The following is an 18,123-nucleotide window of genomic DNA, read 5'->3' on the forward strand; positions in this document are numbered from 1 at the left end:
GACGCTTAACTGACTAAGCCACCCAGGTGCCCCTGATTTTTAATGAGTTTTTAATATTTTATTATAATTAGTCTGTCATAACTTTCTTACCATGTATAAAAAATGTTTTTACCTATAGCATACTTGATCTTGAACCCCACATGTGTGGGGCTGTTGTCAGATCGGAATCTCAAATACATCACCTCTCCTGAGGACAACTGGCTGTTGGGCAAAGATGTTCCGCAAACCTTGGAAAGTACTCGTGCATTTGAGTCAGCCCCGTCACGCAACTCAAGGTAATTGGATGTGCAGCTACGGTGGAAAGAAAACTCCATTTAATACGTAAAGTCAATTGCTTTGACATATTTAAAAAATAAGGACTTCACCAACTTTCTCCAAGAGCATTATTAAATCACCATTTCTGCAGCAGAAGACATGACGACAGTTATTTTAAATCATGTGTCACTTCAGAATACTGCACACTATTTTTCTAATCGTAATATGTTCTTTTGTTAGTAGCTCAAAAAGATGGGTTTTACATGTACGACACCAAAGAATATTTTCTTATCTTCCTCCATGTTCTGTGCTTGCTTTACAAATATAAAAGTCATTCTCAAATTAACCCCCAGGAATTTCAAAAAAAAGCAAGTACTTTGTTTCACATGATGATGAGACACATGTCACATGACAAGGAAGAACTCTCTCTCTTGACAGCCCTGCCACCCGGGGTTAATGGAGAGTCATAGCCGGAATCTTCCGTGTCCATAAAAGTGAGTGTTTACCCAATATTTCTTAAGAAAGTCAGCCAATTAATGCTCACTGACTAGGACAGTGGCATTGTGTCAGGTGCCCATAAATGGTAAGCAAAAGCTCTCATACCTAAGTTTTCTTTCATACGTATATTCTTGCAAATGTATATACACGTTTGTTACATGAACAGAAAAATTCAGGTTTTGTCAGCCAGTATAGTTATTCTCTTTGTGTTCAACACAGTAAGACTTACTCCCCAGTTTGTAATCCCGTAAGCATTCTCATTAAAGAAAGACTGGGAAATTGGATTGTCCTTGCGTTAGTCCTTTTTCCGACACTGGTGACCTCTAGTGTCACGTAACACAAATGTCCATTTGTTGAACAGGCATTTTATTATTTATGACATTGAGTATGAGGCTGGGAAAATAAATATTCATCTACCAGAGACACTATATTTTTCCTGTGGGAGGAAGAATGGATAACATCAATCTCAAACAGCCATCGTCAGTGTCTCCTGGAGGATGTGCACGGTGTCAGGAGGAACAATGTCTGTGTACATAATCCACTCAGCTAATGACAGAGTGGCTGGCGGGCAATGTTTTCAGGCTCGAGGTGTAATGCATGTCCCTTTTCCATCGCTAGATGTTCTACACCGAGAAAAGAAGAGAAATTATTCCCGAACATGACGGCTGAAGAAAACTAACTCTGAGTAGGAGAAAAATGAAATGGAGTTGACTTGACATACCTGGGTGTTTCTTCAATATGGAATTGATCTTCAAACTGCAGCCTTAGGAGCTTTCCAGGGGGAGCAGCTATGAGCCACGTGCAATCAGCGTGCTGGGGGTAATTGTCAGGGTGGTTGGGGGAGGTCACATATCCAGCAGAATCCGCATCGTGGATGTAGATATTGCCCCCACAGGCTGTTGAGAAACAAAATGAAATCAACCTACAGTCTGGAGAAAGAGGATGCAATGCCACTAGCAGCTTCTTCTTCTTTTTTTTTTTTTCTCTTTTTGCACTGTCTTGTGTCTTTTTTTTTTAATTGAAGTATAGTGGACACTCACTGTCACATTCGTTTCAGGTGCATGACAGTGATCTGACAAGTCTACATGATTTCATTTGTATGTGGAATCTAAAAGACACAAACAAATAAACCAAAAGCAGAAACAGACCCATGAACACAGAGAACAAACCAGGGGTTGCCGAAGGGGAGGGAGTGGGAGGATGGGCAAAATGGATGGAGGGGAGTGGGAGGTACTGACTTCCAGTTATGGCATGAGTAAGTCATGGGGATAAAAGGTACAGCATAGGAAATGCAGTAAATGGTAACAGAAGAACGTTGCATGGAGCAGATGGTAGCTACAACCTGTGCTGAACACAGCATAACCTCTAGACTTGCCACTATCATTCTTAAAAGTCTCTTTGGGGTGCCTGGGTGGTTCACTTGGCAAAGTGTCTGACTCTTGACTTTGGCTCAGGTCATGATCCCACAGTGCATAAGATGGAGTCCCGCATCGGGCTCTGCGCTGACAGCACGGAGCCTGCTTGGGATTCTCTCTCTCCCTCTCTCTGTGCCCCTTCCTTGCTCTCTCTTGCTCTCTCAAAATCAATTAACAAACAAACAAAAACACAAACAAACAAAAATAAAGTCTCTTTATCTGTATTTCCAATCTCAACGTCCCTTCCTCGAGAATTATCCTCATTTCCTTTTTTTAAGCAAATAGACTCTGAATTTGCTATTGAGGGAGCTACCCAGTGTGTCACGTTTTAATTTGCCCAACCGTAAATTCTTGCAGAGAATTTCTCTCTTCCTTTTTTTAAAAAAAATTTTTTTTTAATGTTTGTTTTTGAGAGACAGAGAGAGATAGAGTGGGAGCAGTGGAGAGAAGGAGACGAGACACAGAATCCGAAGCAGGCTCCAGGCTCCGAGCTGTCAGCACAGAGTCTGATGCGGGGCTCGAACTCAAGAACCCTGAGGTCATGACCTTAGCTGAAGTCGGACGCTTAACCAACTGAGCCACCCAGGGACCCCAAGAATTTCTCCCTTCCTTAAGGCCAATAAAATGATGATGGTGCATAGAACATGCAGTAGAACATCATCGAAGCACTAAAACACATTCACCACTTAGATAAGCACGTGAACGCACTAGCACTTAGGACTTCCCACTGACCGTGCAGTTGAATAGAAAGAAGCAGAGCTGTGACCTCCACGTTTAAAAGACTAAGCAGATTATATATATATAATATTGCACAGCTCTGTGGGCATTCGCTCATTATATTTCTGCAGGATTTAGATGCATTTGAAAAGCAAGGGATGAGTGGCATGAGAGAATCTGTTAGCCACTTTCCATAAGAAGATAAATGAGTTTTTAACACTTCTTTTCTAAAAAAACCCAAGTATTATGTAAAAATACTTTCCTTTTATCAATAAGCATTTTTGGGTAATCTCAGCAAACAATCCAGGCCAGAGTGAATTGGGTACTTACAATGCCAATGAAATGAGCCTACTAAGTTAGCCTCAGATCCCTGATCTGCTAAACGCTATTGGCATTTATTTATTTCTGCTCCCATTCAGTCACTTACGGTCTTATCCTGAATTTTGCCATTCCCTAGAATGCTTTTAGTCTCTGAAACCCTAAATGGCAGATTCCTCTGACTGCCTTCAATACCCTTGCCCTTGGCCCCTCCCTTAGACTCACCTTGCAAAAAAAAGAAACGAATTTCATGACTGTATGCAACTCAAACCGTTTGTGGAAATCAATGCCAACAAATGTGTGCTCTCCACGCTTGACACGGCCAAGCAACCCTGCTGTCTCACAGAGATATAAAAACCATGTGAGACTTGACTCTATGCCCTAAACCCGTATTCTCCCCTCTTTCTTTAGCCTCAGCATGCCAACTCGTGTTGTCCTTTAGAGTGCAATGGGAGAAATCAGATGGGAACGCCTTCAGTTTTTTACCATCCTAAATGAATTCATCTGCATCGCTGCCTCCTTTATCTTTCTCTGCACACTGTCTTCCTATAGCTCGGGGTCAGTCTCGCACTCCACTGTGTCCCCAGGGATCATGTTGTGTGGAAGCCTTCCCCTTACCCTGTGCTCACACTCTCTCTCCCTCCTTCTCTCCTCCCGCACCCCTCTCTCCTTGTTCCTTTCTTCTTTCCACTCACCGTGGGCTCAGGTCACTTAAAGTCACTTTCTCTGACCTCATTGCCCTCTTTCCTCCTTCCCCCTTGGTGCCCCTTATTGCCTCACCGTTGTGTACCCAAGGATCTTTTTGATCTTTGTTTTATATCCACAGCATTTAACCTGGTTGACCACATCTCTCTACATTTCTGTCCCCCAGCTGCTTGGACACGGAGCTCTCCTCCTCCTTTTATACCTCACACCATTCCTCCTTCGGTCCTTGGGTGTCTCTTTCCGGGTGTTTCCCAAAAACTGGAAGTTTGTGTCTCTTGATCCCCATCACCTATTTCACCCATCCCCCTGCCCCCTCCCCTGTGGCAACCACCACTTTGTTCTCTGTATTTAAGAGTCTGTTTGTTTGTTTGTTTGTTTGCTTGTTTTTTAGATTCCCCATATAAGTGAAATCAAATGGCATTTGTCTTTCTATGACTGGCTTATTTCACTTAGCATAATAATCTCTAGGTTTATACATATTGTCACAAATGGCAAGATTTCACTCTGTTTTCATGGCTGAATAATACTTCATTGTGTGTGTGTGTATACATATAGGTGTGTGTATATGTGTATATATATATATGTGTGTACATACACACACACAACCCACATCTTCTTTATCCACTCCTCTAGCAATAGACAATAGATTTTGAAATCAAAAGAACTGCAAGCCTAATACGGAGGGCAGAGAGATGGGGAGAAGATCATGGCCATACAATTCTTAGATGAAAAGAGGGCCCACAAAGGAATAAAAGAGTCATAACACCGGCAAATAAACCCTTAGTGAACCTGAATTATCACTAAGTTTTGAAATCTGTATTATCCAATTTTGAGAAGCAAAGATTTACTCTCCACTAACATTACTCTTTCTTTTGAAACTATGCTTATTTACTTATTTATTCAATTAAACATTATATAAAAATAAATGCCATAAAACTAAGTCATTACAGTAGAATTAAATATAATTATAATCAAGTGTAATTAAGTAAAGGTAATTAAGTTAAAGTCCACCGCCATAATGTATAATTAAATGGGTAATAACAGAATCCCAGGAATACATGTTCATTTTAAAAGAAAGCACACAAATTATCATAAAACAATGTAATTACCATTCTTACAATGTTTCTATAACTGAATGTAACTTATAATTAGACATTTTATAATGGCAAGGACTAAGGAATTTCAGAGTATCCTTAACATCAGTTTAATTTATACTCGTGGAGAATTTACTTTGCTCATTCTCTTGATAAGAAGGCTTAGAAAAATCTAAGCCTCATTTTACTTATCTGTAGAATGGGAATGATGTCTTCCTTAAAAAGGTAGTCATGATGAGATAGTCAGTTTAATTTATACTCATGGAGAATTTACTTTGCTCATTCTCTTGATAAGAAGGCTTAGAAAAATCTAAGCCTCATTTTACTTATCTGTAGAATGGGAATGATGTCTTCCTTAAAAAAGTAGTCAGGATGAGATAGTGAATGTATCAAGCATATAGTAAGTAGTACTTAGAATAGATAGAGTAGGTGGCTATTCTCATTAAATTATTGATCCTAGTTTAGAAAAGAAAGGCTTACATATTTTTTTCCTTGAATTTATTTAAACAAGGAAAACCAAGAAACCGCAGGAAAAATACAGGCTTTAGTCTCAGTCAAAATGCTTACCTAAACTCTTTGCCTCATATTTGATTTTAAATCCTTGCCCTCCATTACTGCCATCAGAAATAAACTGAACAAACATTTGATTATCTGAGGTGAACAGAGTGGACGAAGGGCGACTGCCACAAAAACGACCATTTCCTCCATGGCTTCCCAAGGGTGGAGAATAGATATCAGGTCCATTTTTTAGCTAGGAACACAAAACAAAATTGCATAAATCCCTTCATCCAGAGAGAGCTGAAAGCACACAAGTCCTATCAATTTATGTCCCAGGAGAGAAGATGCATTTGTTTTTTGCAAGAAGTCTGCAAAGATAGTAATGCGAAAAGGTGAGAAGCACGACTCACCACCAAGTAATCGCCCTGGCTGCACGAAGAATCTCCATTTGGAATCTGGAAGGGCTGTTCAAAATGGACAGCCATGGTCAGACCACTCTGAACCAGGACATGCCACGAGCAGTTGAGGTTGGGACCGTAGGTCTCTGGATACTGAGGTGATGTGATGATCCCCCTGTCTGCATGCAAATATCCACCACAACCTTTCCACGAAAACAAAGGTATTTTATTTAAGTAACATTTGCAATAAGATTTTTATGTTGCCCTATTTTTCCTGAAGATTTTTAAAGCATAGGCAATAGAAACGTGGTTTGAATCTAATTGGGACCAAAGTATAAGAAGCAATCAGGCCAGCAGGCATTTGTTGAGCATACACGACAGGGTACTCATTTTGTGGTTGTTGCTAAGATCAGGATCTAGAAATAAGTAATAGAGGTAAATGATTCACTATATGAAGCTTACTTTATAGGCGAGTAAGCTATATAATAAATGCATACATAATATATGGATGGGGATAATTCTACAAAGAAAGGTGAGGGGGAGGGAGAAGAGTATAGCATTGTCTGGGGACGTTAGAGAAGGTCGCGTCGTCACAGAATCACCTCAAGAGAGACATGGAGAAATGAGGCATCAAGCCAGATGGTGTTGAGAGAGAAGAACATTCTGGTTCAGAAAACGCTTGCTTTAAGGCTGGATGTGTCAGTGGTACATCATGCAAGTCAGAATGAATGAGGCACAGGGAAAGATCCCAAAGGAAGCAGGGCTGGATCAGGCAGGGAAGTGAAAGGACTTATTCTGAGGAACAGAGGAAGATATTCAGGGGTTTGGAGCATCAGCGTGGCATGAAGTGACTTAGATTTTTAAAAGCGTCACTCTGTCTGTAAGAGCGTCACTCTAGACTGTAAGAGGGGGCAGAGAGAAGCTGAGCAGAGTGTCCAGTCGGAGGTGATTGCCTGGGTCCAAGGAGCGATGACAGAGCCTGGACTAAGACAGTACAGTGGCTGGGGTCTAGATATATTGGGAAACTAGAATCACAGTGATTTGTTGATGGTTAGGACGTAGGGTGTGAGAGAAAGAGAAGGATCGAGAATGACATCAAGATTTTTGGCTTATGCAACTAGAAGGATGCCCTTTCCGTCTATTAAGATTGGAAAGAGTGTGGAATGAGCAGGTTTGGAGGGTGGGAGAGGGTGGGAAGCAAGAGTTCGAGTCCCATGTGTTAAATCGGAAATACTTCTAGATACGCAGCTGTCCAAGATGTAGGTGTGCGCGCACACATGTACACATATGTACATATATACATGCACACATACATCTGTCGTACCTAAGTACATGAGAGAGAGGCTGGGAGCAGAAGGAGAGAGTGGAGGGTGGGAGCAGAGATTAATTTGCCAGTTGTCAGGGACTAAACAGCTCAGCGAGGGAGTGCAGTGAGATTACACAACTACTTAATCACAGGTGGAAATTTATCTCAGGTCTGTCTGATTTCAAAGCCCGTTTTTTTAAGCAGCCATGTGACCTGCCTCCCTTGAGTGTGAAGAAGATAATTCAGCTTCCATTGCTCCCTACTCTATAAAAGACATATATAATAGTGCAGGAAATATTAGATAAATGTTTAATGTCTATATCGAGAGTCGACTTTAAAATTACACCTCTTTGGTTAAAAACATCAGAGTCTTTCAATGTTCCATTTTCCATGAACTGCTTCTTTAATTTTAACCCAGTTTGAGTTTACTGGATTTATTACTGGACTTCCCATTTTATCAAGTTTTGAAAGTCTCGGTCATACTGCACATGATCGCCTCCCACATATCGTGCACATTCTCTGACTCATCCAACTCATATTTTAAGAGAAACATAGTCTCCCTGCCAACCCTCAGATAAGGGATTTAAACCAAAAGATTTCTGAAGACACCTTCTGTATTACTTCCGGTATTTCTTAGATTGAAGAGGACTCTGGCTTATTGTTCCTTTGATGGGTGGTGGGTAAGGGCTGTCTAGTTCTGTTCTAGCTGAAGCCCTCAGATAGGCTGAAAAATGGTTTTAAAGATGTCACCCTTTGTGCCTACCATGGATGCACCTCCTTTTGGGGGGAAGATGCCATGCCCAGGGACCTGAAGGTAAGGAATGCTTCTGTGCAATCCTGGCCACAGTTTTTTGGACCAGGACTCAGTACCTGGCATAAGGATAGCCAGCCAGAAGCTGGGCAGAGACCCGTGTGCTCTCACTTACAATCTCTGTCCTGGCATAGAAAAATAAGCAGAGTATATTAGAGAGAGAGAGAGAGAGACAGAGAGAGAGAGACAGAGACAGAGACAGAGACAGAGGGAGACGGAGAGGGAGAGAGATGATGAGGTGAGATGATATGACATGACATAAAAAATAATGGAACTTAGTACCCTTATGAAAGGATGCATTAAAGCCCGGTCTGGTGACACTGAAGTCAGAGGTGAACCGGATGAACATGTACTCTCCAGTGGACCGGATGGGTCCAGGGATCTCTCTGCCACAGAGAACCGCTAGCTGCTGGGCCTGGTTATTGTCTCCTATGCCAAAGAAAGGAAATGTCAAGCGTGAAAATATAACGCCTTCAGAATCTCCTCCACCATCATTTGCAACCCAGACAAAGTGGCTCATATGTTTTTTACAGAACATCGCCATTCCTGGGAGATAATGAGATTCTCAAGTACAAGGACGCTCCAGGGGTTACATCATTCTGGCTCCAGCTCATGATCGAACTGCCTACCTTTCTTTTTACCCTTTATGTTAAAGTCTCCCTTGACAGTTCCCACCGTCTTTCTAAAAACAGGGCAACCGTTCCTCCTGGCACTAAAACTCAAAATCGGAGCACATGAGAGTGAGGAATGACGGAGGACCAGTGCTGACGTGTGTTAGAGACCCTGCTAAATTACTCTGATCACTGAAGGTCCAGTATCTGAAAGAGAAGAAAGATTGGCTCTTCGGCAGCAGATCCTGTACTATTGTGGCAAGGTCATTTGCCAAGAAGTGTGCAACTTTTATATGAACCTCAGCTCCAGAGAGTTTTTTGGTTGTGGCTGTGTTTTTTGTGGGTTTTTAAAACGTCATTTGTTTTATATCATTTATTCATGTTGCTCTTAAACGAACACACATATGTCCACCTGTGGAGGATGAGAAACGTTTCAGCCAGGGTGCCCTCCAAGGAGAGAGGCAAAGGACCACTGGGTCACTTCATGGCTCTTTTCCTTTTTACGACTCTTGAATATAAGCAACATGGAACAAAGCCGCAACCAAAGCCAGAAGGGAGCATAGGAGATGATAAAATATTTGGATACCTTGGCTGGGATTTTTTTTCCCCCTAAGGCAAATAATTAATAAACTTCAAGCTGATAAAAATCAAACAATAGAGTACGAGACATGAGGAAATTTTCCCCTGTAAAACAACAATCAGCAAAATTAATCCTTCCACCATTGATCGCCACCTAAAACGCACTAGTATTAACTACTCTAGGAAACAAGGTAGTGTGTGGGATTACAAATGCAATGGTATAGCTATAAATAGGAGAGGCTTGAAAGGTATTCTTTGGAGGGTTTGTGGCCTCTGAAAATTTTTGGTACTTTATAATTCAAAAGTTTCTCTCTTTAACTCCTTTTGCACGTGTTATTTTGCTACACTTTTGCCCTAAATTGTTTTGGTGGACTTACTCTCTAATTACCAATGTCACAAAATTTGGAAGTTCATTGTATGTTGTTATTTATTTCATAGGTGCATATTTTCTCTCTCAGTGAGACTGGATAGGATCTACTGATTTGTATTTCTTTTCTAAACTTCACCTCAGACCATGTGATGAAACAGTGCTTATCTCTAAATAATTACTTAGGGATCACCTAACTGATGAGTTGGTAGATAACCCAACAACTGTAAGATGGTTTGTTTCTCCCCACAGTATCCATAATAAATACGGAGGTATGTCTAGAGCCTCCCATGACTTCACCATATGGATGGTAGCAGGGATGAATCTGATCTTTAAGGGGAGGGGAAAATCAAAGGTAAAGAGCCAGGGCTAGAAGGCAGTCTGGTGATTCTCTTTCTAGTCCAGACTCATCATTTTAGAGATGTGGACGCTGGGGCCCAAGATTACCAGTAGCTGACATTTATCGAGCAATTATTATTACCACTTTGAGTGCTTTACATACAATATCAGACTTTATCATCACAATAATGCTATTAAGTAGGTATTTTTACTATTCCCATTTTGTAAATTGGAAACAGTCTTAGGGAGGATATATAATTTGCCTGAAGGCATAGAGCATAGAAGTCAACAAGGATTTAAAACCCTGGCTAATTAACTCCAGATGCTCAAACTATACTATTACATGATTTCCCTAAGATCACAAAGTACCTTTTATATCTATAAATAGATAAAAGGATTACTGATTTTTGACTTTTTTTTTCTTTTTTTTTTGCCTTTTCCCTCCTTTTCACTGTTTTTTTAAAAAATTTTTTCTAGGTCCAATGTAGTTTCATGGAACCTCAATTTTGGGGAATCTTGGTATGTAAAATTTGTTGTTACATAGTCTGGAAAAAATTGATTCAGTCTTGAACCATCACCAGCCTGTAAAATGAATAAACAGGTGGGAGAGTGACTCAGGTCTCCCAGGAAGGCTTCAGGGCCTTCTTTGGGGTGGCCCAAGAATGTTCGCAGCCAGCCTTGGAACCAAGGGACAAAGGCCCAAGGCCTGTGATGACTGGCCAATTGCACAAGTGGCCTGTAAGTATCATTGGTTGTGGTTAATAGCTTTAGATAATTCCTTCAGGATGGTATATACCCCTGCTACTCGGAAGGAAAAACCTGGCTGAATGAAGAACAAATAATTGAAATGGGACTTGAAATTTTATTCTATATGTAGACAAACACTGAGCCAATGAACAAAATACCCACCAACCACCACATAGTAGGCACTCAATAACCACGTCTTGAATGAATCAATAAACAAATGAGGAAATAATGAACCTATTCAGCACCAACTCATGTTGTAAATAAAAATCTCTTTGGATAGGTTGCACACCAATTTAAAATATTATCATTGTTTTGGCATAGAAGTCAATCTGCAGAGCTCTCCAAGTTCTATGCCTCAGCAAGAACATTCTATAAAGTGGATATGATGAAACCTATTTTAGAAATATCTCTGACAAAGTAAATTGAAATCTAAATTAAGCAATTCCAAATGCTGCATCTACAAAATGCCAAGGTTTTTGCGAGGGAATTTTGTGTTTATTATGTTCCCTAATACAACAACCTCACGAAGGAGATATCAGTCTCTCTTTCACAGACGATAAAACAGACCTGGAGCCATTTAGCAGTATAGCAAAAACCACCTCAGTAGAAAGTGATTTTTCAAAGAGTAGCCACACTTTACTTCATTAATGCAGTTACCTACTGAAGATATTTTTTCAAAGTTTCTACTATATTCTGAACACTCAGAATATGTGTGCAAGGACACACTCATTTCATCACATGAGAAGTTTTAAATGTTAACATCCACAGGAATGCCTTGATGTGAGAAAAGACGGCAATTTCTCTGAGCAATGCGCTGGATGATGGTTGATGGAAAAGGGGGGAAAGTTAAGGTTTCTCATCTCCTGTTTTGTACGACTGACTTGAGCGTTAGTGTCCAGCCTCTACAGAAGGAAAATCGAGCACCTCTGCCGTTTCCTAACTGCCTTTCACGGAAGTCTAGTGTTGAGGAGATAAGGAAGACACAAGCTTACATGTTAGTAACCTGTGGGCAAAAAGCAAGCACATGTTCGTTTGGTCCAGAAAAGGCTCTGAAGCTTTTTCCATTAATTTCCAAAATTTAACAATTGGGAAATTCATAGAAAATTCTGTATCTTTCACATCTCTTTAAAAAAAAAAAAAAAAAAAAGGAAGCTAAATAACACTGAGCCTGCCTTCCTAGTAGCTGCCCCTTCAACTCTGTGCTCCAGATTAACACTTTCCTTGTTATGTCCCCTGTTTGTCTAGGTAGGCATGTGAGGTCTCAATGTCTGTATCTTGTGGTTAAACTTTAGAGACCATCATTATCACCTGGAGGCAGGGACAAGGGTCAAGTGAGAGAGGCACTTGCCTCATGGGCAACATTCAAGGAGGTCCCAAAGACCTCAGAAAGCAAGATAAATAATATTTTAGTGCAATAGTTAAAAAACTGAAATTTAATGTAAAATGGCCAAAATATCACCATTTTCAACAAAGACAGAATCCAACCGTGCAGTTTGCATAATCTTGCCTTGCTTTCCTCAACCTAAACGTGGCCCCTGCCTGGAGGGCTTTTTAAATCACAGACCGAAGACCCACTTGGAGAGTTTCTACTTTGGTAGATCTGGGGCGTGGCCATAAGATTGGCATTTCTTCCCTGGTGACACTGATCCCGCTGGTCTGACGACCACACTGGGAGAAACACTGGTCAGAGGACATGGCTTGCCTCTCCTCCAGCCTTGTGAACCGTGAGGCATGATTTTGTACATGTTGCATATTAGCATTATTCTCATCCCCCATCGTTACATAGCCATACCACACCTGTGCATAGAGGAAAACATGAAAAAATATAAGCCCTTAATTCTACCTATTCTACCCAGAGATTCAGTAGACAAAGAGAATTGAATACAAGCAATTATATATCTATAATAATATATATAATAATAATAAATATATATAATATATAATAATATATAACATATATATATATTTTTCACACTGGTATCTTAAGGTCATAGGTATAAAATATCAAAATGTATCTCCAAGACCTTTCAAAAAGAAGGCAGCACCACCTGGAAACTCAGACCATTATTTCCTACTTAAGCCAAAGATAGTATTTTCTCTTAGTAAGATAATGCTGTTCCTGAGATAGTATGTGCATTAGTTTGTTACAGGCAATTTAATATTTTCCTTATGTTCTTCAGAAATTGTAGCCAATTCTGGTATGGGATGCCTTCACTGACCATAATGTCAGGGAACTTTCATACAAAACGGATGGAGGCAGTAAATGAGTATCACGATAACTGAACGTAACTCTGTATGTGTGAAGGTTGAAACTCGGTAGTTTTGTGTTTTGCTTAAATGTTTCTCACCATCTCTTATCACAAGTTTGTCATAGTCACATGTTCTGTGAGCTTCGATGTCCAGGGAAAGGATGTTGAGTTCCACGGTAGAATCTGGAGCCTGAATGAGCCACATACAGTCAGCGCTGTTACTGTAGCTTTCGGGCCAGCCTGGGGAGAAAAGAAAGGCTGGCGCATCTCCTGTCCTCAGGAACCCACCACAAGCACCTGTAGAATGAAAAACAACATCTGTGAGATACCTCTGACGGAGGAGAATCTAGCACATTCATTTTAAAGTGGCAGCTCTGTACCAAAAGGACACAACCAATTACAACAAAGTTCTCAAAGAAATCTAGAAATACTTTATTAAACCTGCTGACTCACAAAGCTGTGATTTCTGTTCATTTATTTTTTGTGTAAGAAAACACTGTGTTCTGCTTTTTTCGCCATAGCCTTGCCACACGGCCCGTTTATTAGTGTCTTAGTGTCTTTTATTTGTTAAGCACAAAGTTAGTCCACGTAGAAGACCTTCTTTTATTATCATCATCATTATTATTATTATTAATGTTTCCTCTGTACTTTACCTTTTTTGAGAGAGAGAGAGAGAGAGAGAGAGAGAGAGAGAGAGAGAGCGAGCAGGCGTGCCCAAGCATGAGTTGAGGATGGGCAGAGGGAGAGAGAGAATCTTAAGCAGGCTCCACGCTGAGCATAGAGCCTGACACAGAGCTCAGCCTCACGACCATGAGATCATGACCTGAGCCCAAATCAAGCGTTGGATGCTTAACGGACTGAGCCACCCAGGCGTCCCTCCTCTGTATTCTAATCTTTACTTTTTCAGCATAGCTGTTCACCATGTTATTTATATGTGGGCAATTTTGAAATCATTTTCAAATTAGTAAAATGTATAACAGCAGCCTTTCTTCATTTCTTATTAATTTTTTAACAAATTAGCTTCGTTAAAGTATTCTTTGTGTGTCATAAAACGTACCTTTTAACATCCACAATTCAGGGGCTTTTAGTTATAGTCACAAAGTTGTGTAACCATCAGGGCTAATTTTAGAACACTTTTACCATTCCAAAAAGACACTTTATATCAATTACCACTGATTGCCTATTTTCCACTCTACCAGTCCATGGAAACCACTAATTTACTTTCTGTCTCTGTCTATGGATTTGCCCATTCTTGCCATCTCATATACATATAATCGGACAACATGTGGCCTTTTGTGACTAGCTTCATTCACTTAGCATAATGGTTTAAGGTTCATCCGTGGCATATTTCAGTATTTCTTTCATTTTCCTTCATTCTTTTCATTTCCTTGCTTTAAACCTGTCCGGTACTCCACTGTATGGATATATCACCTTAGGTTTTATCAGTTATGCGATATTTGGGTTGCTTCTGCTTTTTCACTATTATGAAGAAGGCTTCTATGAACACTGAGTTTATAAATTTTTGTGTGGACTATATGTTTTCAATTCCATCAGGTATATGACTAGGAATGTAATTGCAGGATCATATGGTAACCCTGTGTTTCAATTTTTGAAGAACTGCTAAACTGTTTTCCAAAGTGGTTATAACTTTTTATAATTTTACCAGCAATACACAGGGTTCTTATTTTTCCACATCCTTGCCAACCCTTGTTATTGTTTGCTTTTGCCAACCCTTGTTATTGTTATTGATTGATTAAAATCATCCTAGGGAATGTTAAATATATATATTTTTTAGTATACCATTTTAATTCACTTGTTCTTTTTTTTTTTTTTACTATACATACATACATACATATATTATTTTTATTGAGAGACACAGAGAGAGAGAACACGTGCAAGTGGGGAAGGGGCAAAGGAGAAGAGCGCAGAGAATCTTAAGCAGGCTCCAGGCTCCACATGTGGCCTGACACAGAACTCGGTCCCATGACCGTGAGATCATGACCTGAGCCCAAATCAAGAGTCAGATGCTCAGGGGCACGTGGGTGGCTCAGTTGGTTGGGCGTCCGACTTTGGTTCAGGTCATGATCTCATGGTTCGTGAGTTTGAGCCCCGCATTGGGCTCTGTGCTGACAGCGCAGAGCCTGGAGCTTGCTTCAGATTCTGTGTCTTCCTCTCTCTCTCTGCCCCTGCCCTTCTCACACTCTGTCTCTGTCTCTCAAAAAAGTGAATAAACATTAAAAAAAAAAAAAGAGTCAGATGCTCAACTGACTAAGCCACTCAGGCACCCCTACTATGTATATTTTTGTTATTTTCTCAGTGGTTGTTCTGGCAGTTATAATTTACATCTTAATTTGAAACAATGTAGTTTGGGTTAATACTAACTTAATTTGAATGGTACACAAAACTTGGCTCCAATAAAATTCTATTTCCATCCCCATCCTTTGATGCTATTTTTACCATAAAAATTACACATTTAAACATTACAAATCCATCAACATAGTTTTATAGTCATTGCTTGATGCAGCTGTCTTTAAATCAGAGAGCAGGAGAATTACAAACAAAAATGCATTTACAATGTCTTTATATTTACTTATGTCATTATCTTACTGCATGCTATTTATTAGTTGTCAAGACATGCTATGGTACTTTCATTTCAGTCTAAGGCCTTCCACTAGAATTTCTTTTAGAGTAGATCTGCTCGCAATAAATTCTCTACATTTTCATTTATCTTGGAGTCTTTGAATTTCTCCTTAGTTTGGAGGATATATGTGCTGGGTATAGACTTTTGACTTTTAATCAACAGTCTTTTTATTTCAATACTTTGAATATGTCATTCCACTGCTGTCTGGCTTTCATGGTTTCTGATGAGAAGCTAGGTGAGGACTCCTTTTACATGATGGATCACTTTTTCCTGGTGCTTTGAAGATGATCCCTTTTTCTCCAGCTTTGAGAGTTGGTGACTTGTCTAGGTATAGATTTCAGACAGCTTATCCTCTTTGGAGTTTACTGGGGTTCTTGGGTGTGTAGAATAATATTTTTCATCAAATTTGGGAAGTATTTGGACACTATATTCAAATATTCTTTGTCCCCCTTTATCTCCCTCCTTTTCTGGGGCTTTCATTGTACATATATTAGTATAATTGATAGTTTCTGAGGCTCTGTACAATTTTTTTCAGTCTTTTTCCTTCTTTCCCGTGGACAGGCCAATCTCAATTGACCTATCTGCACGTTTGCTGATTCTTTCTTCTATGTCCTCAAATCTGTAATTGAGCCCATCCAGAGAATTTCAATTATTATACTTTTCAATTCTGACATTTCTAGTTGGTTTTTTTCTTTTCATAATTTCTATCACTTTCTCGATAGTCTCTGTTTGGTGATACATTATTCCCATATTTTCCTTCAATTCTTTAGGCGTGGTTCCTTTTAACTTTTCAACACATTTATAATAGCTAACTTAAAGTCTACATGTGTTGGGATATGCCTATAAAGTTCTAGTAGGCAGTTTACAACTCTGCCTCAGTCTTCACTTCCTGCTTACACAGACCCTCAAGATCACATAGAGTTGAGAGATCAGGGCCCTCGCGTCCTCTCTTGGACATGTGCACAGTCCTGCACCTGTGTGTGGCTTTCTAAACTTCCAGAAATATGTCAGAGTTTTCCAAAGCTCCCTATGGGTATCTCATTCCCCAGGATTTTCCTTTTACAGTTTTATTCACCCTCTTGTTAGCTGCACCTGGTATTACTGCCACATATAACTGTGATGTTAAACAGTCGCCACTGACTGTTTTCTACAAACACCCTGGGGATAGGGCTATGGGCACAGAGCAACCGCTGAGGCAGATCAAATGAAGACAAGTCCTGAGAATGGAGCTTTCCTAGGAAGCTGCCAGATAGGTCAAATAATGGTAATTCCTTAGGAATAGGAGGTTTTCTGTAGCTCTCCACCTGTTCTACCCCTTCCAGTAGGCACTCAACTACTGGTTTCGCAGCTACTCTAGTTGAGGATTCTGCGAGGCAACTGCAAAGCTGAGGCAAGGGGAGAGATGGAAATAGGGAGAATTAAGATGCCAGAAAGCTGACTATTTTTCTGAGATTCAGCCATCATTCTTGAATAAACACTCTTTAGATTGTTGAGAGCTTTGATGAATTTCCAGGGTTCTCAAAAGCTGATCTTGACAATTTTGACAATGTTCTCATTGTTTTCCTGCAGGAATGCTTTTTCAGAGGTCCTCACCCCACCATTCCAGAGGTTTCTGACTTTTATACCAGTACATGTTTGAATCTTACTAGGACCACCAGGAAGTGAGTGTAAACTTTTATGGGACTAGGTCCTAATTCTTGTGTCCTATTTCTACACAGGCTACAGAAGTAAAGAAAAAAAGAGACAAATGAAAGAAATTTTCAAGTGGAAGACTTTAATATTACTCAGGGTCTTCAAATGTTAAGATTTTCCTTTATGTAAAATATTTCTTACCTTGAATTTATAAAAGGCAGTTATCAAACTAGCCGACTTGGGGTCGTTATTCTTTTTGGTCAAATATTCATTTCCCTCATTTATAAACACATGCTGACATTGCAATTCCTGATCCTTTTGTGGTTGAGTGAGGTCATTTGACCAGTTTGAGCCAATGAATTATGAGCAAAATAATTTTGTCACTTTTAAGCTGAGCACTTTTGTACTGAGACATGCCAGAGCTCTCCTTCCTCTGGCCATGATCACAGTCAACGTCCCAAACAATGTCAGCTCCAACAGCCTGGGCTATGCAGTGATACTGATGACAAGGCACTTAGTTAATCCAAGAAGAATATGTAACACAAAGCAGAAAGAAACTTTATGATTTTTCAGCAACTCAGAGTTTGGAATTGTTTGCTATCGCAACATAACTGATCATGTCCTGACTGATATGCTGACTAATCTTTTCCTACTCGACGTGTTTAATTTCCTTCAAATGATCCTCATCCACATTAAGCTCAGTTTCCTTTGCTTTCTTTTCTTCTGCCTGTACCACATGCTTTGTCATTAAATAATTTAATTACTAAATTGTTATTTGACTGACATATGAATACTTTGTCTTTCCCAACTATTTTTAAGCTCCTGGAGAGTTGAGATCAGATCTTTGTCCCTTTACTTAATTGTCTCGGTGTATCTATAGCAAATCCTCAATAAATATTTATTGAATTAAACTAAACATATGCATGTGTAAGAAATGCTGATG

The 18,123-nt window shown here is 39.9% G+C and overlaps 1 protein-coding gene across 2 annotated transcripts in view; it reads right to left on the minus strand.

Annotated features, from left to right (window-relative positions):
• Positions 1 to 18,123, minus strand: part of CUBN (cubilin) — a 283,940-nt gene that overhangs the window by 85,385 nt on the left and 180,432 nt on the right. The window contains exons 40-45 of one of the 2 annotated variants that reach the window (XM_045463382.1): positions 13,007 to 13,204; positions 8,298 to 8,444; positions 5,911 to 6,101; positions 5,570 to 5,753; positions 1,475 to 1,649; positions 113 to 291 (exon numbers count right to left, since the gene is read on the minus strand). In XM_045463382.1, the coding sequence (XP_045319338.1) occupies positions 113 to 291; positions 1,475 to 1,649; positions 5,570 to 5,753; positions 5,911 to 6,101; positions 8,298 to 8,444; positions 13,007 to 13,204 (1,074 nt within the window). The remainder of the gene's footprint in view (positions 1 to 112; positions 292 to 1,474; positions 1,650 to 5,569; positions 5,754 to 5,910; positions 6,102 to 8,297; positions 8,445 to 13,006; positions 13,205 to 18,123) is intronic. The other variant, XM_045463384.1, reaches the window with a different exon arrangement.

The sequence above is a fragment of the Leopardus geoffroyi genome, chromosome B4, assembly GCF_018350155.1.
Source record: "Leopardus geoffroyi isolate Oge1 chromosome B4, O.geoffroyi_Oge1_pat1.0, whole genome shotgun sequence".
NCBI classification, from domain to species: domain Eukaryota; kingdom Metazoa; phylum Chordata; class Mammalia; order Carnivora; family Felidae; genus Leopardus; species Leopardus geoffroyi.